Source organism: Dipodomys merriami, unplaced genomic scaffold (genome assembly GCF_024711535.1).
Source record: "Dipodomys merriami isolate MVZ:Mamm:240054 unplaced genomic scaffold, mDipMer1.0.p SCAF_16, whole genome shotgun sequence".
Classification (NCBI taxonomy): domain Eukaryota; kingdom Metazoa; phylum Chordata; class Mammalia; order Rodentia; family Heteromyidae; genus Dipodomys; species Dipodomys merriami.
The window spans coordinates 1,406,078-1,428,202 of record NW_027202937.1 but is presented as its reverse complement, the minus strand read 5'-3'; the positions used below and the strand labels follow the sequence as shown (position 1 = coordinate 1,428,202).

Here is a 22,125-nt window from a genome sequence, read left to right as displayed (position 1 = left end):
TGTAGGGGAACTTAGTTTGGAGAGATACCGAGAAGCCACATTTTGAGAGGTCGAATTGGGAGTCTTTATTGGAGAGCCGCATCTGCAAAGTCCTGCAGTCCAGTGCAGAGCTTGAACTATGCTTTTTGAGACAAAAAGACAAGCTTAGGGTGGAGATTAAGACTTAACAAAAGCAGACCATAAGCATATCACCAGGAGCAGGGCTTTTCCTGGAGCTGAACAACGCAATGCCTCTGCATAGTCTTTGAAGCTGGATTCTCCCAGCCTTCCTTGAGTTAGGACTCTACAATTCCAAGGGTGGCCTGTCGCACCTCTAGGCCTTTGAAGCTGGGTGGAAAGCCCCCATCACCCAGCTAGGAGCTAGGATGGCTTGTGAGGACAAGGTGATATTACTTAGACCTAGTCTCCTTACTTCAGGCAGTCAGCATTGTCAAGAAGAACAGAGGAATAAGAAGAGAGAAATGTTGCATCCAGCGTGACTTCTCTGGGCCTCGACTGGGGGTGTCAATGCATGACCCTGGAGAGCCTGATTGCTCCCAAAAACAAGTCTCCTGGGCCAAAGCTGTTGGAGAGAAATACGATGTTCCCAAATCTGCAGGGGCTCATTTTGAAATTCTGAGAACGGCAAAACTGTCCAAGAAGGAGAGTACTTGCCAATGAGTGGGCTCTTCCAAAGGAGGTGTGAAGATGTTGAACAGTACTTTCTCTAAGAAGACCAAGTCTTCATTTTAGGTCTGGTTACCTGAGGTTGAGGGCATAAAGAATATCTTTCCTGTCTGTATTTTAAAAAAAAAGAATATAGGGAGTGAGGTGAGAGGCACTTTTCTAAGATGAAAATGAACAGGAAGGTGTATTTGGTTTCTTACCCCATGGTGTGCCATAAATCCTAGCTCAGTTAATGTCTGTTTCCAGTATCTGCCCTTCATCCCCCTTCTAGAAATTGAAAAACCGTTAGTAGCTTACACACCACTGGCTCATACTATCATCAAGAACACCAATGAGACCTTTTCTTTTCCTTTCTTCTTTTCCTCATCATCCCCACATACTCATCAAGAGACCAAAAAAAATGTGGGTTCTTTTAATTTGGTAGGTTATTCTGTTGGATGGTTGGATAGGACTCCTCTGCTCTTGTCTCCCCAGAGAAGGTAGGCTAAAAAGGGGGAGATTTTCTTTGGGGCTTCCCAGGGGACCTGTCCTTTGAACTGCTTCTCTGCTGGAAGGTGAAAAAACAATAGTTTCCTTCCCATTCAGTCGGGAAGCCTGGCTTCCTGAGGGGGCATTCTCTAAAGTCATTCTTCTTGATTCTTGTCTGTTTGTACATTGTGGGAGTTAAGGTGGGGAAAGCAAGGCCTGGAGCTTTTTCATCCTTCCCAGGGCTTCATACCCTGCAGGAAGTGTAGAGAGCCCCACCAATAAACCCCAAACTCACAGCTGGAATTCTAGTGGCTAAACGTAAGGGTTAAATCAATGGTTGAAGGCAAATGTGAACTAGAGTAGAATGTAAGGGCTTTCTAAATGCAACCTGGTGATCCCTCCCTCCTCAGCTCTCAGTGATTCTTAGCTAGGGATCAGAATGAAGTTAGGCTTTGGAGTGAGAGGTCTTGAGTTGAGTCTCTGTGTGCCAGGAATCTAGCAGTGAGACTTGCAGCTGGGACGCAGATATGTGACAGAAGGCTGCTTGTGTCTGATGTGTGATGTGCTTTGAGTGTATTCTTCCTGGACGAAGTAGAGAAGGCGGCCAAGAGTGTTCAAGCAACGAAGGTGGGAAAAGTGTATTATGAGATCAGCTTCCTTCTTCATTTCATACCTGGCTCAGTTCTCACAGGAAATTTACCAGTTTCTTTTGTGGACTTTGTAAAGAAAAAAAAAATAGACCTCACGTAGGCAGTGCAGGACAGAATACCTGTGTGTGTAACATGGGATCCCAGTATGTGTTAGGTATGGTAGACACGTTCTAAGCTTTGACAAAATGGCAGCATCTTTGTGAGGTGGTGGAGGGGATTGGGAGGCAAGCATAATAAGGAAAAGAGATTCTATTTTTTGTCTTATATGCATGTGTGCATTAATAATAAAACCAAAGCTAATAATGACAATAGCTAACATATGCAGTGCACATATTATGTCTTAGAAATTTTGCTAAACATGCTGTCCATTTAATCCTCTTACCAACCCTCAAGGCAGGTGCCACGAAAAACCCTAGTATAGTTCAGGAGCTGACGTGCTAGGGAGACTGAATTAGCTACTCAGGGACACACTATCAAGTGTAGGAAGTAGAATGCAAACTGGAGTCCAGATTCTATACTTTTGACCCACCATATAGAGCTTCCTCAGATGAATGAGTAAATAAATAAAAGTAAAAATTCCTTTGTTCAGGAAACAAAGAATCAATCTTACACCTCATAGTCACACCTGCTATACATTGTCGGCTTATGCTTTGAACATAAACTCTGGCTCAATTAAATACCCAATCTATTGTCTATCACTGCCGTTCAAGGCCACTCCCAGCACTGCAGAGCCAGGATAAGGAAACTACATACACATTTGGGGAAGGGGAGGAAGACAGGCCGGAAAAGGGGGCTCTGAGGCTGGTGGCTAGGCTTCCTGGAAAAAAACAACAGCAGGGGAGAGATGAGCTCGAGACATTGCAATTCAGGAATGTGGGCCTACGACACATTTGGAAATGTCTGAAGTACACATTACACTAGTGGATCTTTACATTTATATTATATATATAATTGTATAGATATTAATATATTTCTATATTAGGCATATTCAACAAGAATTTTATTTCAATTATTCACAAAACAATATTACAATACTTTATAAGAATATTATGGTTGAGGCTACCATTATTTGTTTTTAAGAATCCGTTTGTAGCCAGGCACCGGTGGCTCACGCCTATAATCCTAGCTACTCAGGAGGTTGAGATCTGAGGATTGCAGTTCAAAGCCAGACCAGTCAGGAAAGTCCGTGAAATTCTGACCTCCAACAAACCATCAGAAAACCAGAAGTGGTGCTGTGGCTCAACTGGTAGAGCACTTGCCTTGAGCTGAGAGCTGAGGGACAGAGCCCAGGCCCAGAGTTCAAGACCCATGATGACCAACCAAAAAAAAGAAGTCTGTTTGTGCTAGATGACTATTTTTGCCAGCTTTTTGGGGGTAAAAGTTTCACATTAAGACAATAAAAATGAAAGCTGTGGGAAAACAATCTTCAAAATGTATAAAACAGTTTATTATTCTTGGCAATGTAAAAATGCAAACCCAATACACATTACTGTTTTACCCTTCCAATGCAATTACTATGATAAAGAACCACTCCATTCTGCTCACATCTAAGGGATGCCACCAACTTTTCTAGGCTAAATGTATTTTTAAATAGATATTATACATTGCCTAGAATACCAAGATGCACCACTAAACATTCTCTGCTCGCACCATGCTTAAGATTCTTTTGCTCACCAAAGGTCAGAGAAGTCTCAGCCATAGAAAAATGAGCTAAAAGCAGGCCCTGACCCCACTGCTATCCCGCCAGCTCTGGGAATCCTCAGTCCTATCCCTTGAGAGCCAGCGACTCCACACTTTAAGTGTGTATCAGCTCCCAGGAGATCTTGTGAAAGCACAGAGCCCCTGGACCCCTGGAATGGGTGGGGCTCAAGAACTGGCATTTCCAACCAGTTCTTGGAGACATGGATGATGCCAGTTGGGCCAACAAGTTGCGAATCCTTCTCTAGCAGGTCATGAGCAAGTTTGCTGTGCCAAAGGGATGTCTGAAGGCAGCTTCCTGTTTATTCCTTTCTAAACGATGGGGGCCCAGGGAGAACCCATCATGACATTTCCCACACTCAGGTGAAATCGATGCCAGATGGGGTCGACTGTCTTGCCCAGCCTTCTGCAGGAAAACAGAGTTGCATTATCTCCAGCACCAGGCAGAGCTTTCAGCCTCCAAGAGTTATCCTTGGCAGCCCCCAGCTCCTGTTGTCATGGAGTTTGCGGCTGCTTTGCCCGTAGCCCGTTGAGGGCTGCGGCTGAGCTAGAAGAACCAGGAAGCCTTATCCACAAGAGCGATGTGTCCTTTGGCAGCAAATCACAGCGAGGAGCTCCTCCGTGCTGGTTTCCAGCCGGGGCCAGGATTCCAAACAGGCGTCGCCTCCCGAACATTATGCCATTCAGTTGGCACCGTGTAGCCGCTGGTAATGCTTTATCTATGAGCCCTACTCTGCCAAACCCATTTGCTCTGGTATTCTTCGGTGATAAATTTCTCTCCTCCCAGGGTGATACCGACGGGGAGTTACACAATGATAGAACGTGAGGGCCCAAAGGGGAACTTTGAGCTTATCTAATGAATGCAGAGTTGTGCTTGTACAGATGGGAAAGCAAAACGCAGAGAGGAAATGTGCCCCGTCCACACACTGGAAGGACCACTCCTCACAGGTGAAGGTGGCCCTGCCGTAGGAGAAGTTATGGGGATCAGTGAATTATGGGAGTCTCTCACCATCATTTCTTTTAGGGTCCCCCCCACCCCAATTCTGTCCCCTCTAGCACTCTGCCCTGATTTGCAGGAGAACCTCAAGTACAGACTTTGTAAAAATTACAGTTTGGTTAAGAATGTTCTTCTTTACCTTTCTTCCTTCCCTCTTTCCTTTCTCCTTCCTTCCTTCCTTCCTTCCTTCCTTCCTTCCTTCCTTCCTTCCTTCCTTCCTTCCTTCCTTCCTTCCTTTCTTCTTTCCCATCTTTGAAACAAGATCTTTCTAAGGCTGTCCTCAAACCCACCCTGAGTGAAAGCGAGAGCGTTGCAGGTATGAACCTCCTTGCCTGGCTTAGGAGTGGCATTCCTTTTGAAGATAGCCTCATAGTCCAAATTAGTCTGGAAGGAGTAAATTTATGTTGACAGGATGTGTGAAGCTTCTTCCTAGAGGTGAGTTGGGGCAAGAGGCCCTCACAGTGGTCTGAGAAATTCACAGCTCCCAGCTCTTCTGACCGAGCCCAAGGACCCAGCAAATCCCTATTTGGCTTGCAAGTCACCACTTTATGTTTGTTTGTGTCTTGTCCCTTCTACCCCCTGAGACCTTGAGTGCAAAACTGGAACTGCAGAGTTTCACCTTAGAAGTGTGGCTCACATCTGACAAAAATATATGAAAGATTATAAATTATTTCTTCCCAAACCAAGAGGTGCATCTGAAAGGCACACGATTGTCTCAGCTGGTTTTGTGCTATGCCCTTGAATTTCATGTTTACACAAAGTATATCCTGTCAATGCAGCTGACACACATATAAAACAAGCGTTTTCTAGTAGGTTAAAAGGGCCGTGTTGACCGTGGCTCATTCCTGCTTTGCCTGGGATCAGCCTTCATTGTTTACTCCAATCCTGAGCATAAACCCAGGAAATGGAGACATTGTTCATCAACTGGAAACTGAGCGATTATACTGTTAGCTTCTATATCTCTTGTCTTATACAAAACACAGTGGCCACAGTGCAAATTGTTCCTAATTAGAGTAGTGAGAGTGAAATGCTTTTTATCCTCTTGAAGGGCAGGATCTTAGGTGTACTTTGAGCTTTGAGCTCTTCGTCCATTTCTTGGTCAAAGCCTGCCCCCTAAAGTCTGCTATAGGTAAGGACAGCCCAGAAGATGTAAGCACAGGACAGAGAGCACGTGTGTGCTTTGTCTAGTGCTACACCAATGACCTTCTGGGTTCAATGCCTCCACAGCATTGAGCCAATCACTGCTCCTGAAATCCTTGTGGAATGCCAGATATCCTTCTCTTCTGCAAAGGCTCCTCTTAGCTCATGGTGTAGGATGACCTCGTCGTTCCCCTCCCTCACAAGCTGAGCCTTCTCATTCCCCTCTACCAGCTCCCGCCAGCTCTTCTCCCTGCTTCAAACAGATAAGGTATCCCCCTCACTTCTTTCCAATACTCCATGGTGACAGCCACCATCTCTGTGCTGCTGACCCCAGCAACCCTCCCTGAAACAGTTAGTTAGCATTCCCAAAGGCCCCTGTGATGTCTCAATTTGGGTACCTCATGGGGGTCTCAAAGATCAGGGACAGCTGGCCACCAGCGCCCAAGTATGGAGCGGTAAACCCTCCCTGTTCAAGCAAGGGATGGCAGCCTCCAATTTTAGGTTATTCTTTGTTCTCCAGACCCTCCTCTCTTCATCTCAGCTTTTGGTCTGCCAGGATACTTCATTTTCCTGAGTCAGACAGGAGAACTGTAAGCTCAAAAAGGCCGTGTTATTTATCAAGTGGCATTATTCCATTTCTGAGAAATGACTACAAAACTATCTGAAGTAGAAATTTCCTTCCTTTTTTTCTAACATTCTCCACTAAGAGATTGAACCTATGAAGCAGAAAGCAAGCATAAGCAGGACACCAGTGACTCACGCCTGTTATCCTAGCTACTTGGGAGCCAGAGATCTAAATTAGCCTGAGCAGAACATTTGAAAGACTTCCATCTCCAATTAATCTGCAAAAAGTTGGAACTGGAAACTTGGTTCAACTGGTAGAGCATCAGCCATGAACAAAAAAAGCTAAGTGAGAAAACACAAGGCTCTTAGTTCAAATTCAAGTTCCAGTACACACACACACACACACACACACACACACACACACACACACACATACACACACACGCGCGCGCGCACACACACACACACACACACCAAGCATGAACCTTACAGATAGTGTTTTTAAAGGAAATTCACACTAATCATTTTTGACAAGAAAATAACCATAATACTACCATGTACTTAAGGCTATTTTATAAAGATTTTTTTTATTCTGGACTATTGAAAATGTTATTTTATGAAAAAATAAGCTATTTGTACTCACAAGAGGAAGGTATAACTGACTTTCCAACAGAATGTACCCTTTTATATTTATAGAGCATTTCCTAGGAAGAAACTACAAAGAAGTAAAATCTCTTTCCATTTAATTTCAGACCAAGGAGGCTGCGAGTGATAAAGCCACAGAAATTATCTGTCTTTTTCTGAGACTCTTAAATCAGAACATTCCATTTGATTCTAGATATAATGTCTTCACTGACAAAATGTCAAAAAAAATGTTGCCCTTGAGTTTATAGATCTGTCTTATTCATTTGACAAAAACTGGGTTAGCGTGATGCTGGTGGAGGAACTTCCAGTATGAGAAAGTGTATAATTGCCTAAAGGAGGAAGAAAGAGAATAAGAATTATTGCTACTATGTCGATATGAAGCCTGAAGGATTTCTTACAACTAGAGGTGATTTTAGGAAACTATTCGGGGACAATACGATTGAGAACATGTCACTGGCACCATACAAGTTTGCATTATTTATCAAGAAGCTCTTGTTCGAGACAAGGTGTATTATTTTTTTTTCAGATACTGTTGGGCAAAGAAGTAACATAAACTTGAGATCACAGCACAGTAGTACAAGGAGGAATCTTAGAAATCTTTTAGTTCCTCATTTGAACGATGAGAAACAAATACCTGACAGGTAAAAAGACACAAAAAGCACCCGGGTGACTAGTGGTCACGATTTCAGGCTGAGAATCCTGGGTGGGCATAGCCTCCAGACTTTGAACTTGATCTGGGGTCCAGATACTTTTAGATGGAAATGAAAATGACTTGCCCTTTCCTCATCTAAAGGATGACTTTCAACCTAACGGAGTTTGAAATGTGCCTTGGACCCTTAAGTCTGACTTGTGCTTAACTTCATAACACAGTGTTTCCTCTTCCACTCCCACACTGGTACAAAAGTACTGTGACTGACAATATTTAAATATCTGCCTTCCAGGAGCTGAATATCACCAGCCTATGAAGGTAGGACCAGAAGGAATCCTATTGGACAGAACAATGCTCTCTCTGAGCAGGTATGGCTCCTCCCTTCCCTAGGGCATGGGAGAAAAGAAGAGGATGTGGTCCAGCATCCGGGCCACAGGCACATGGCCTTGTGCCCACTGATGGACAACTCAACTGCCACAAAATGAGAGATTCTTTCATGAAGACATGGCTGCTGAGGATCTAACCACACTCTCTCACCCCACAGCCATGATGAACTGCTATGGGTAATAATAATGTCTAACTGAAGAAGTGGGGTTCATTTGTAATGAAAGTACCCAATGATACTTGTCTCTATGCCCCGCCCCCCTCAGTGCTCCACACTGATCTACCAGCTTGAAGCACGACCCAGAGGAACATGTGGTCGCTTGCTCGTGATTCCGTAGCTTGTGTTGAATACATACCATGAGAACCCATGGCTCCATCATCTCTCATCGGAATCTTCAGCACCCCAGGCTTTAACTCACCTTTGTTTTGTAGGAGGTGGAAAGGCTTTAGGCATTTGGGTTTAGAAGAAGGATCTGATGCATTTTGCTGCACAAAAGACAACATCATCTGGATATGAGGGACATTCTTTTGGAGAGGGTCTGCGTTTCCTGACTGCCATGGGTCACTCCCTTATGTGCTATCTCCCTGCCTAAGTTCAGCGCTTCCGGTGCCACTGTGACCCTTGGGGCTGATAGGCCGGCCTAAGCAGGAGTGAAGACACGCCACGAGCTACAAGCCCCGGATGGCTTCACCCTCTGCCGACGATCACATAGCATTTGATACCCCTATCCCTCTCTAAGGCATGGCTAACGTGGGAATGAGAAAGCAAGTGGAATGTGTCCGGGCAGCCTCTGTGCTTTGGCCAGTCCATCTGGGGCTGGCTCCGAGGGAAAGGCCCTGATTTCATCCCACCTAGTACCCGCACCCCATGGAACCCCAAGTCCCCACACGTCCCACACCTTCCATCTTTCCCTGAAGTGCTGGTCTTGTCCTTTGAGTGTGGGTAGTTAATCCTTCCCTAAAGGGCTCACCTCCCCCCCACCAGTGGCCCATGTTTGCTTTGCTAATAAATTCATCTTTACGATGCCCTTCACTTTTTGTGGTCTTGCTGCTGCCCCTAAAACCCTAGGGCAGTGCTGTGATCACAGACGTCACATTGAGAACCTTTAGTTCAGGACTGACTCTGTCTCCCCGGGACTCCTCTTGCTTCCATTCCCTTCCCTCTCCTTCCTGTCTCTGCTGGCTCCTCACTACCAACCTGTGGACTTGCTCACGTTCTGGCAGTGTCCCCAAGCTCGTTCTGGCAGTGTCCCCAAGCTCGTCACCCCGGCCCTGGGCCGCCTCTGGTTCCCCAGCTCCCTCTCTTCCCTTACTTTCTCATCATCATCGACAATCTGGGTTCTCCGTTTTTCAGGTAAGGGAATGAAAAATCCTTCACAATTTACCAGTGCTCACCTTTTCTTCTGTAAAAATGAGTATATCTAGCGATATCTTTAATTTAGTTATTTTTTTGTATCTTTAAATAGTTGCACAAAAGGATTTCAATTCAACGTGTCAGTTCATGCATATAGTATTACAATATTCAATGGGTATGTGTGAAATGGAACTAGGAAAACTGAGGGGCCAGGAGGGGTTGAGAGAGATGAAAGGGCTGTAAAATGAGTATTTATTTTAAAACAAATGAATCCTCTAATTAGATAATAACTCTCACCTCTTTTTTTTGGTCCTAGGGCTTGAATTCTGGGCCTGGGTGTTGACCCTGAGCTCTTCAGCTCAAGGCAAAGTGCTCTACTGTTGGAGCCACAGCACCACTTCTGGTTGTCTGGTGGTTAATTGGAGATGACTCTCATGGACTTTCCTTGCCCAGGCTGGCTTTGAACCACAATCCTCAGATCTCAGACTCCAGCCACTGGTGCCTGGCTAAGACTCACTTTTATCATCAGACTTGAAAATAAAATTGGGGAAGTGTAGAAGACAGGGGTACAAAGGCCCGCTGTGGGCTTCTGGTATGTGGGGTCTGGTCTACCTGTTATTAACACTGGCCTGCATTTTTGCTTTTGTTTTTGTTGTATTTCACATTAGGGTGTTTTCAACTATTTGATATTTCAAAGGAGAAAAACACGGACTTCCTGCTCTGCAGGGTGGGGCGTGTCCTGTCTATTTTTATTAAGGAAAGACTTTTATTCCCTCCAGCTTCCTCCTTTTCTTAAGAGTGAATAATGACATTCGTTTCACACTTCGTGGTTCAGAGGTTCTTACTTAGTTCTTCAAGACATAAAATCAAGATCACAGAATGTGAAACTCTCTTTGAGTAACTCATCTAAAAAACACTTCATTTTCACAGGAAATGGCACTTCAAAGGGACAAAGAACTTTCCTAAGATCACACAGTCCTTTAGGTTCAAGTTAGAAATACAGAGCAGGTCTGCTGACCAGTGCTCCCTAAATTCCCATCAGTGCTTTCTACTGGGAGCTGCAGACCCAGGAAGCTCTCTAAATGCCAGAGAATGATTTCCTTCTTAACTTCTAGTTCAAAGGTCAGATACCATCCCTTGGGGAAAAAGATTAAAAAAGATCTCTAAACACCCATGCCCATTTGGATGCAATTGTCAGTGGACTTTTTAATCAAACACAGAAACCTCTGCTTTGGAAACCGCTCTGGCTGCCTTGGCCCACAAGACCTCACCTTCCTCCACAATACAAAACAGAACTAGAAAAATGGGGGGGGAAGGGTGGGGTTTGGGGAGATGGGGGAGAACGATGAAAGAAAGGAGTGAGTCTGGTCAAGGTGTGTTGTATTCACAAACTGGCGTGTCGAATTGAACCTCTTGTACAACTACATAAGGATAATAGGAGGAAGAAGCAGCAGAAGAAGGAAGAAGAAGCAGAAGGAAGAAGAAGAAACAGAAGCAGAAACAGAAGCAGGAAGAAGAAGAAGGAGAAGAAGGAGAAGAAGGAGAAGAAGGAGAAGAAGAAGAAGAAGAAGAAGAAGAAGAAGAAGAAGAAGAAGAAGAAGAAGAAGAAGAAGAAGAAGAAGAAGAAGAAGAAGAAGAAGAAGAAGAAGAAGAAGAAGAAGGAAGAAGAACAAGAAGAAGAAGAACAAGAAGAAGAAGAACAAGAAGAAGAAGAACAAGAACAAGAACAAGAAGAACAAGAAGAACAAGAAGAACAAGAAGAACAAGAACAAGAAGAACAAGAAGAACAAGAACAAGAACAAGAACAAGAACAAGAACAAGAACAAGAACAAGAACAAGAACAAGAAGAACAAGAACAAGAACAAGAACAAGAACAAGAACAAGAACAAGAACAAGAAGAAGAAGAAGAACAAGAACAAGAACAAGAAGAACAAGAAGAAGAGGAGGAGGAGGAGGAGGAGGAGGAAGAAGAGGAAGAGGAAGAGGAAGAGGAGGAGGAGGAGGGGGCAGAAGGAGGAGGAGGGGGGAAGGAGGAAGAGGAAGAGGAAGTACCCTTTCTGAAAAGCCCTCAGCAATGGCTGAAACAAAAAGTCTAAATTAACACCGGACACAGGAAATACACACACATGGCTTTGCTATACAGCACTATTCTCGTATTGCACTCTTGTGGTGAAGAATAAAACAGAATTCTCCCCTTCTCTAATATGAGCTCGCCCGATTGTAGAAGTAGAGCTGAAACTGCAAAAGACTAAAAGGGCCAGTACCGTTCAGAGTGTTCGCTCCCAAGCCACACCCGCAATCTTGGAGACCCAATTGTCCTTCACCTGTCCATGCCTGCACCTTCCCCCGGTGACCCTTCCTCACCCCATTCCGTTGCCTGCCTGACAGCCAGGCTTTGATTATGACAGACATTCAAGAGATCTCCACACAAGTCGGCTCCTTGGCACGACTAGAATTCCATGCACTGAAGCAGGGGATGACAATTACCTTTGAAGTTTGCTTCCAAGAACTTAATGGAGGCAACTTGCTGCACAGACGTTGTCGCAGCTATGAGAGGCAAAGAAGCAATATTGAAGAGAAGCATAGGAATAATCGCACATAAACAGAGCAAAGAACAATGCAGATTAAAATGGGTGTTTCATAGGACTGGCTCTGAGAAGCACGAATAGACTGTGGACATAAGCATCTGACCGGTGGCTCTGTTTAGCGTCTTTACCATAAAAGAAAACTTAGAATTACACACAGAATAACAGCACCATAAGATTTAATAACTCAGATTCTAGGCACTAGTCATGGTCAATAATTGCTAAATTGAAGTTGATCCGTGAAAGGGAGGATTTCTTAGCCGTCAATGATACAAAGCAATTATTGAGCACAATTAGAACAGAAAATTGCTTCTTCTTCATAAGCAAGGGTTTGTAATATGCAATAATGGTGCTACTATAACACATTTTTATCTTCCTACTCAAATGAAGACTCCTTTATCTATTAGGTCACTGACTCAAATCCCTCTCATTGAATTGATCAATGCTGGGAATCATAATGGAATGAGTTTATTATAAAGGTCTTCTATTATCTCCTACGTCAACTGATAGTCTTTCATTAGGAATTTACTTCATGTGAGGAGCTGTTTAACATTTACCATGTGAAACTTTGGAAATGTATAAATGGAACATGCATCCAGCATACTCAAATAAATGGATACACTACTTAAAAGAGCATAAAGGACTTTCATTCCCTAGAAAACAAATTTTGCCTTTGAATCCTTACCAAACTAATTTAATGAGAAAATTTTTAAGGTAAAAAGAATTTCCTTTTTTTTTTTTTGTTAAATTAGTGGTACTGGGTTTGATCTCAGGCTTCTGCAGGCTAAGCAGGTGCTCTACTGATGAAACTCAAGTCCTTTTTGCTCTTGTTACTCTTGAGATAGGATCTCTTTTTTTTTTTTTTTTTGGTCTGGCCAACCCAGTCTGTAATCCTCTTGTTTACTGACATTCACTATCATGCCCAGATCTTTTGGTCAAGATGAGGATCTTGTAAACATTTTTGTCCAGACTGTTCTAGAACCATGATCCTCCCAATCTCTGTCTTCTGTGTAGCTAGGATTATAGGTGTGAGCTACCATACTCAGCTGGAATTCCTTTTGTTTTAGGTTTTTTTTGTGGGTTTTTTGCTATAATATCTACATTACATGTGGTGATTGATTTTACATGGCTTTATCTGAAATAAACATTGAGCAAGTTTTTCTTCTGGCTGAGGCTAACTTTTGTAAAATGATAGCATTTTACTATAAAAGTACTTGTCACTCAACTTCTTATAATATGAATAGAGCCACGGACTATAATAGGAGGGTATAAAGATAGCTGCATTGGCAAATGAAGAGAGAAATCAGCATCCACTTACCTTGCTATCTGAGAGAATTCCAAAGCAAAGGATGAAAAAGCCCTTTAACCAAAAAAAAAAAAAGAAAGAAATCATATTTTCATTTTCCAGAAAAGAAAGCATCTTCATGTAGTATTTTAGCCTATCATCTAACATTGAACTTGTTTTGTTTTTTGTCTGTCTTTGTACTTGACCACAGATTCCTTGTAAAGTCATCAAGGATTTGTCCATGAATGAGTAATAAACAAATGATTGGATGAACAGTTTTAAATGTACCTGGAGGTTTATTCTCACCTAAGGGATCATCCCAGGAGCCAAACAAATACTTCTGAATTTTCTGTTGGCTTCTGAATTTTAATCTTTGGGAAGGGGCGTCAGATATTTAATCAGCATCCACTATGCAACAGGTACTGAAGCCTGGCACTATGGCCTTCCACCCAGGTGGAGAGAGATGGTCTCTACTAGAGCCCTTCCTTCCCAGCCATGCTCTTAGAAAACCTTGTCCAGGGCTTTCTTTGACCTTGAACTCCTAGTCATAGACTGTTAAGCTCAGACAAGAACATACCAAGCCAGACTCTGCCTGTCCACTATTGTTCCCACACCGATGCAACCTGTGGCCCTGCCCTGTCCTCACCTTGTCTGCATTGGGTTCAAGATCCTTGTGCATGTCTGCCTTGGCACCTGTGCACCCATTCTCTGCTGGGTAGTGGAAAAACAGCTGCTTTCAAAAGACATAGTGGACATTCGCTACATGCCACACTTTGACTGTCAATACTACTGTATCTCATTTAACAGAGGAGAGAATTGAGGGACAGAGGGTGAAGTCATCTGTTACAGGTCCTGCTTGTTGGGAAGGTGGCATGTTTAGGGTGAGACATATTTAACCCCAGAGCTCAAATATTTGGTCTCTCCCCCTCAGTCATTGTCCAGGTGTTTACCAACATCTGCATTGAACCAGGACAGGCCTTCTTACACAGACGTTAAAACCTAAGAGCCACTTCTGCTGCTGTTTACTCTGGAAGATGTCCGTACAGAATGTAAAAATGCATCCTTTGTGGCAGGAAACAGTAGCCGCGTTTCTTTCACAGCCAGATAGGAAGGGTTTTAGGCCAGCCGGTCTCTGTGGCGACTCTTCTACCTTGGCAAAGCCAAGCCAGAGGCCACAAAGCGGGGAATGGTCATGTTGTGTCCCCATAAAATTTCATTTACAAACACTGGCCAGTGGTGGCAAGTGGCCAGTCCATGCTTATTGCATTCTAAGTGTCCCTGTTGTGCCATTTGGAGTCAACATGCCACTCTGGTTTATTTCTGCTTTCCTGTGCTTTGTCAGAGGTCTGCTCAAGAGAAGGGAGACTGAGGAAAGGGCAAGAAGGATCCACGCTGCACGCACTTTTAACAGCTTTAAAACCCTGCAATGAATTTTGCTTCCTAATGACATGACTGATTTGTGGTGGGGCAGGGAGGGGAGGGATTATTCTTTTACTCATTGTTTCCATGCACTTTTCATGGCAGTTTTGCTGGAGCCAAAGAGATGTGATTATCTCCACTTAGCCATGTGAATTCTCTAAACCTATTCCGTGAGGGCATCACGGCTCATTCTGACAGTTCTTACCTGGAACGCGTTGAATAGAGCAAAGAGCACATGCCAAACCACGTTGTGGCTGTCCACCATGGTCCCTACCCCAAAGCCCCAGGTGAGGCCTAGCAAAGGGGCCAGGATGAGGAGACTCTTCGCCATGCGAATCACCGTGGCCCTGTCGTCCCGATTCAGCCTTTCTCCCACAGCCGGCCTCCAGAGCTTCCTGAGAACGAGCAGCACCACGGCGGAGTTCACCGCCACGATCATCAACGCGGGGACCACGAACGCCAGGAGAGGCTTGCTCCTGTGGGACCAGTTCAGCCAGCACACGTCTGTCCTCTGGTAGCCATGGCCAGGCGGGATGGCCGCGATGGTGACAACGGCTATGAGGAGAGGACACCCGTAGCCCAGGCCGAATCCGATCGCCATCATCAGAGACATGGCCACGTGGTGGAACACCAGCGCCAGGCGGTAAGCCAGCAAGAGAGCCAGCGCCAGCATCCAGAAGAACAGAGAGAGGTAGAAGAGGTGCGTGAAGAAGACCGCAGCGCTGCACACCCCAGAGAAGACCAGGGCCGCGTCCAGGGTCGCAGCCACGATAAACCAGACGTCGGCAGCCAAGAGGGACAGGGCGATGTTCACCAGGCAGACGTGGCGCGAGAAGGACGTTGGGTTTCTCCTGGTCTGCTTCCAGCACAGAGCCTCGAGCAGGAGGCACAGGATCAGACTGGCGATGGAGACCCCCAGACCCACGTGCGTGATCCAGGTGAGCGCAGAGGTGACCCCGGGGGGGACGTAGGGGGACATCAGCATGGAGAAGGAGGTCAGGTGCGTGCAGCGACACAGCACGGCCTCCGGAGTCTCGTTCACCAGGTGGCAGCCGGCACTGTCCCACTGCAAGCGGCCGAAATCCCAGAAGACGCAGCGAGGCTGCTGCAGGTGTGGCTCCATCTTGGAGAAGCGCAGGAAGATTTCATGGATGGAGTAGTTGGGGATGAGCGTGGACAGCACGGGCCCGTTGACCTGGGCAACGTCCTTCGGGGTCATCGGCAGGATGGCCCCGAAGGTCAGTGAGGCCATGCTGATGATGGCTTCTGGAAGGGATTTCTGGAACTGGTCCGCCCGGATGAGCACGTGGCCAGTGGTGGGAACCGAGGCGTTGGGCTGCATCAGTTGAACCTGATAGCTGTAACCGCGGGGGTCTCGGCTTGGGGTCATGGGAATCCCTTTCCAGTCAATGAATTCCCGAGAAAAACTCAGAGGTAGCGCGGTAGAAGGTACCAGAATGCTGATGTTCTCTAATGTCTCCAGCAACTGTGAGCTGGCCTGCTTGTCATCTCGCAGCAAAACGGTCCAGTTCGTTATTGATGCCAAATTAAGAATGTGGTCGGCTATGTTGATGATGTTCTGAAATACAAGAATGGGAGTCAGTCCTGTGTTTTCAGGGGTGCAGGTATGAGAGAGGAGACAGACAGACAACTTGGTGTTAATGCAGGAGAAAGCCTCAGAGGTCTGCTCCATTGAGGACCACAGTAAAACACCTCAATCGAATTCAGCTCCGACACTGTACATTAGAAGCTTCGGGGTAAAGAAATGTGGGCCCAGAGGGGTCACCCCCAAAACACACTGGGGCTTCGGCATGATTGAACAAGGACACTGCAGTGCACCAAGTGTGCATTTCCCTCTTGCTGAGATGCCAGCGTTGACTGACTATATGATCGCTCACAGTGAGGTTCAAGGACACGGGTCTCGCTTTGAACAGATTTCCCAGAACAGATTCAGAAGTTATGAATGCACGCCATGCATGCTCAGATTTTAATTTACATCCCCTTGTTTGTTTCAGAAGAATTACTAACACTGCTTTTGAAAGCTAGACCCAAACAATACTAAATAGAGGGTGGGTTGTGGTTTTTTTTCGTGTTTTATCTTTGATTTCATTTTAGTTATTTTTAGTATTATCTTTTTTATTTATAAGTAGTTGTACAAAGAAGTTGCCATTTGACAACGCAGTTAATGAATAAGATGTATCTTGATCCATGTCTCCCTGTTTGGATCACACTTCCTTGGAGAAATTCCTTTTTCCAAACAACTCTTGGTTACCATTCTGTCTCATACCTTATCATGCTGGTTCCCCCGGGGATGTTTTGCCTTAATCTAGCCCTCTGTGTCTTCTACCCTCCGATCCAATGTCTCTTTTCTACAGTCTTCCACCCACAAACCTCTCCTTTTTCTTACCTGCTCTGTTTTCATTCTTCATATATATATATATATATATATATATATATATATATATATATATATATATATATATATATATACTGTTTGGGTCATTTTATTTTTGCTAGTCTTTTGTAAACAAATGGAAAAAATCTGAGCATCTTTTCTTTAACTCAGGGAGTTTAACTGATTTCTACTTAATACAGTAGTTGCCATAATGAGATAGCTTCTACCATATATAGTTATAATTGTGTGACTGGGTAATAGACAGATAGATAGAAATATATAATGTAGCCCAATTGTGTAAGCTAAGTGCATGCATCCCACATGTTTGCAAGGAAATTTAATGAAAGCTGTTGTGTCTCTTGCTAGTCTTCCAGGCACTGAGGTCATATCTGAAATAGAAGCATTGACTGTTCAGGAATGATGAGGATATAATCGTTTATACTCTTTTTGTTTTGTTTTGCTTGTTATCATGACCAAATACCATTAGTTTTCAAGTTAATAGCTAAAGATCTAAACTAAACCATGATTTCTCCAGTCCAAAGAAAGGAATTCTTAAAATATGCCTTGCTAAAATCAGAGTTTGGGCCACAGGAAAGGAGGGTTGTATCCTGGAGAGCAGGCTACGCCAGTCCCGTACGGACCTCTCCATCTTTCCCCAGTCACTTGGGCTATCATCATTCCTCCCGCAAGATGCAGGCCTGAAAGCCCAGGAAGCCCGTACCTTCAATGTCAAGTTGGACACTTTGAGATGGTTTGCCAGGGACAGGGATGAAATGTTGCCCAGAATCGACACCACTGACGCCAGGTTCCCCGCTGTAGTTGATGGGCTTTTCTGAATGATGGCCGAAAGATTTTGCACCAGAGATGAAATATCTTCCTCGGTGGCGTTGCCTGCAATCACACTGAAATTCTAGACATAAAAGGGGTTATGTTCTAGAGGAGCAGAAATGCTGTTCCTAGCTGGGACAGAAGATGACTATAAACTGATCTTGAGAACCCTATTTTCTGTAACTTGAGTTCTTCTAATTCCTCTCTATCTATCTACCTTATCTTTTTTTGTTTGTTTGTTTGTTTGTTTTGCCAGTCATGGGGCCTGAACTCTGGGCCTGGGCGCTGTCCCTCAGCTTTTCAGCTCAAGGCTAGTGCCCTACCACTTGAGCCACAGCACCACTTCTGGCTTTTTCTGCTTATGTGGTGTTGAGAAATCGAACCCAGGGCCTCATGCATGCAAGGCAAGCACTCTACCACTGAGCCACCTTCCCAGCCCCTCTATCTACCTTGTCTGAACACATAACCCTTTGTAACAGAGCAAGAGTAGCAACCAAACAACTTTGTTTCTAGACAAGCACTATTGCTGCCAGCGGGACCCTTGGCTCCTTGGTCTTTGTTTTCTGATTTATAGGAGGTTGACAAACCGTATGACTGCAGATACATGGCTCTGTGTGAGTCACCTCTGCCCGCCCCACTTCCTGTGCATTCCTGCGTATGTATGAAGTCGACATTTGTAACCCTCCACTCCCAAGCCTTGTCTACGTCTACGGCCAGCTTCATATTATGGAGCTGGGTAGTAATGCATTCCAGAACAAAGCCATCAACTCTGACATTTCCTGACCTTTTCCACTGTCACTCATGTCTACATGAGTGGGTCTTCCAGGGCCAGAGGCCACCCTCACCTGTCCCATGGTGCAAACAGACAGATTTACCCTCCACCCAGCCAGCTTTCCAGGGAGATAGATGCCCACTGAGGAGCTCCAAACCACCCCACCGGTTCACAAAGTGAAAATCCTTCACCTTCTGCAGTTCCTTCAGCTGTGAGAGCACACAGGACTCCCTGCTGACCTGCCAGCCCGCGCTCCGGCACCTGGCTGCGACGGTCCCCGTGTAGCCACTGGTGCAGGGGAGGACATACTCATCATCCTCAGACCCAAAGCCGAAGAACACGCTGTTGCAGGGGGCTGGAACAGAGTGCAGACAGGAAAAATGATTCTAGAATATCCCAGCACTCTGCCCAAAACATGAAGTCGTCGTTAAAGGTTTCCATCCAGACCTGATTGGACACTAACATACAACCCTACTGTATAAAAATAACGAAAGCAAAAATGATCGGGGACCTGGCTCAAATGGTAGCGCACTCGCTTACTAAACATGCAATGCCCAGAGTTTAAACCCTATTGTTACAAAATAAATCCAATAGATAAAAAGCTCCAACAACCACCACAGCATCACATTTTACCCAGTGCACGTGTGCAATGATTAGGAAATAAACATTTTAAAGAAGTAACAGAAAAAGAAAATTATTGAAGAAAATATAGTGTGTCTGAGTGTGTGTGTGTGTGTGTGTTATAGGTGAACATCTACACGTGTGCGTATTGTGGGCATTTGCATGTATATTAGATGTATGAACTTGTGTGTCGGGGTGAACTGTGTGCAGTTGTGTGTGTGTGTATTGCGGTGTGTGTGTGTGTATTGTGGTGTGTGTGTATTGTGGTGTGTGTGTGTGTGTGTGTGTGTGTGTGTGTGTGTGTGTGTGTGTGTGTGTGCAACAGACAAGGATGCGTGTCTTCTTGCCTTGGATCTCTGGACTGTCAGCCCAAGGCTCCTTTGAGACACACACCAGTAACCACTGCTGAGTCATTTCCTCCACAGCCTGTGGTGAAATCATTCTTCCATAATGTTTACTTCGGGAGATGCAGATAGATCACAGATTTGTAAAATGTTCCATAGTCAGATGAAGCTGTGTTTTATGCCTCCTTCTGCTGAAAGCTGGGGATATAGTTGTTCTCTCTCAGAAACAATTCCTAACCACTTCCTGAGGCTACAAATGAGCGTCCCCGAGGCAGAGGAGAGACTGGAGGGTTACCTTTCCCGAATATTCGGAAAGAGCCGTCTTCTAGAGGAAACAGCTTGCCCAGGGCAGCCTTTGCCTTGTCAGCCATCTGTGCCAGGCCGGAGAGCAGCTCCGAGGTGCTGCAGGAGCCGATGACCTCATACCCCACCACGATGCTTCCCTCTCTGCAAAGAGCACCGAAAGCAACGTTCACTGCTGACCTGCGATCCCTCAGACCTACTGTACACGCACGCCGTGGAGTCCCTCAGAATAAACCAAGCAGATCTGATTCCTGCTTCCACAGAGATTAGTTTCTAGTGGAGAAGGCAAAGGAAGTAAGAAATAACTGCCAAGCACACAACACATTCACACACACACAGGAATGAATACACACACATAAACACCCACCAATGATACGCGTCAAGTGTTCTGAGAGGCAAGTACAGTGCGCCACGCAACAGGTGGAAATGAGACCCTATATCAAATAAGGCTGGTGAGGAAAGGCTTCCTTGTGCAGAAGGCCTTTGAAGGAGTGGCAAATAGGATGCAAAGAAAAGATCTAGTGATATAAACAATATTGGTATAGATGCCAGCATACGTAAAGGCCTTAGGGCAGTAAAAAAATCTATTGGGTGTGATAAACTCAAAGGTTGACATAGCTAAAATTCAATGAGCAAGGGAGAAAGGTAGTATTGGAGAAATAGCCAGGGATCAGACACCTAGCACTTTGATGTTTGACTGTTAAATTTTCATTTAAAAGTTTTCTTCTATATCAAAGGGCAATAGGATGATCACATTTGTTTTTTACGATCATCATTTGAGCTATTGTAAGAAGAAAACTGAAGTGGGCCGAGCAGGAAGATTAGTCACAAGAAGGGTGGTGTGGTTTACAGTAGCAACAGGGCATGTGAGGAACAATGGTGAGATTCTGGGTGTATCTGAACACAGAGCCATAGAACTTGCTAAAGAAGAAGAAAAGCTGGGGTGTGAGGGAAAAAAAACCAGTCAAGAATGACTTCATGGAATGGAAAAACAAAATTTTACTGTATTTATGCAATGGAATACTACTGAAGGACAAAAACAAATGAATTGAGGATATTCAGGGGCAGAGGGAGAAAGATAAATCTCAAAGATATCATGGTGAGAGAGAAGCCAGGTATATTAAAAATCCACTGATAGGAAGAGCTAGATAAGCTAAACTATAGGGGCAGAAATCTTCTGGTGGAGAGGCTTGGGACAAGGTGTGGAAAGGAGTTAGAGAGAATGAGGGAACTTGAATGTAGATGTACACACTCTCTCTTGATGGAAAGGGCTTAGACCAGCCTTTGTCAATGCTGGTATTAGGATCACCACATACAAATGACACATCACAAAATCACCAAAAGATGCAAGTCTGTGCATCTGGGAGAGGGCAGAGAAGGAAGCAATCTGCTATGAGGGGACAGCGGGAGCATCTGAGCCCTGTGTTTGGCACACTCGCCGGAAACCCACGTGGAAATGTCAAGTGGACAGCTAGGTGTTTGGGTCTACGGTGCAGGGAGTGGCCAGTCTCAAGGGACAAGGTTGGAAACCAATTGGTTTCAAGCCACAACAGCTACTCACTAAGCCAGCAAGTTAGTCCCTTTGTGACTTCCAATGCTGAGAAAGAAAGGATATCAGTTTTGCAAGATTTACAAGCACATGATTGTCAGATTAGACTACAGGAGAGTTTAAGATTGGGATGATTGTAGTGCCAGGCCAGCCTGGGCAGAAAAGTCCATAAGCGTCCATCTCTACCAAGGGAAGCTACTGCACTCACAACAGTGGAAGCCTAATGGAGTCCAAGTACTGCCCTGGCAGGAAGCAAGACCCTTCTGTTGAAAACAACCAGCAAAGGACAGAGCTGGAGGCATGTCTCAGCAGTAAAGCATCTTCCTAGCAAGCATGAGGCCTTAAAGTTCAAACCCCAGTGCTACCAAAAAAGTAGAGCATACACTATACTTTTGTATAATATACTATTTTTTGTCAGTTGTAGGGCTTGAACTCAGGCGCTGGGAGCTATCCCCGAGCCTTTGTGCTCAAGGATAGCACTCTACCACTTGAGCCACTGCACCACTTCCAGTTTTCTGGGGTTAATTGGAGATGAGTCTCACAGGGACTTTTCTGCCTAGGCTGTCCTCGAACTGCAATCCTCAGATCTCTGCCTCCTGTAGCTAGGATTACAGGATGAGCCACCCGCACCTGGCTATAATATACTTTTGTAAAAATTATATATACATACATGCATATATATAAAGATCACATGATTTAATAAAATGAATCCCACAATTAGTTCATAACGGAATCACAGCAGTAATTGCCCTCTTTTAAAAGATAAAGGAGGCCCAAGGAGAAGTTGGGATGAGTATTATTCATTAGTA

General features: G+C 44.8%; 1 protein-coding gene across 6 annotated transcripts in view; it reads right to left on the bottom strand.

Moving 5' to 3' along the window:
* Positions 1 to 6,756: 6,756 nt before the first annotated feature.
* Adgrf1 (adhesion G protein-coupled receptor F1) overlaps positions 6,757 to 22,125 on the bottom strand; it is a 30,589-nt gene continuing 15,220 nt past the window's right edge. For 5 of the 6 annotated variants that reach the window (XM_070023577.1, XM_070023576.1, XM_070023579.1 and 2 more), the window contains 8 exons: positions 19,760 to 19,911; positions 18,691 to 18,854; positions 17,621 to 17,809; positions 14,710 to 16,083; positions 13,119 to 13,160; positions 11,703 to 11,762; positions 8,218 to 8,347; positions 6,757 to 7,157 (listed from right to left, as the gene is read on the bottom strand). In XM_070023577.1, coding sequence (XP_069879678.1) covers positions 7,084 to 7,157; positions 8,218 to 8,347; positions 11,703 to 11,762; positions 13,119 to 13,160; positions 14,710 to 16,083; positions 17,621 to 17,809; positions 18,691 to 18,854; positions 19,760 to 19,911 — 2,185 coding nt within the window. In that variant the 3' untranslated portion in view covers positions 6,757 to 7,083. The remainder of the gene's footprint in view (positions 7,158 to 8,217; positions 8,348 to 11,702; positions 11,763 to 13,118; positions 13,161 to 14,709; positions 16,084 to 17,620; positions 17,810 to 18,690; positions 18,855 to 19,759; positions 19,912 to 22,125) is intronic. The other variant, XM_070023582.1, reaches the window with a different exon arrangement.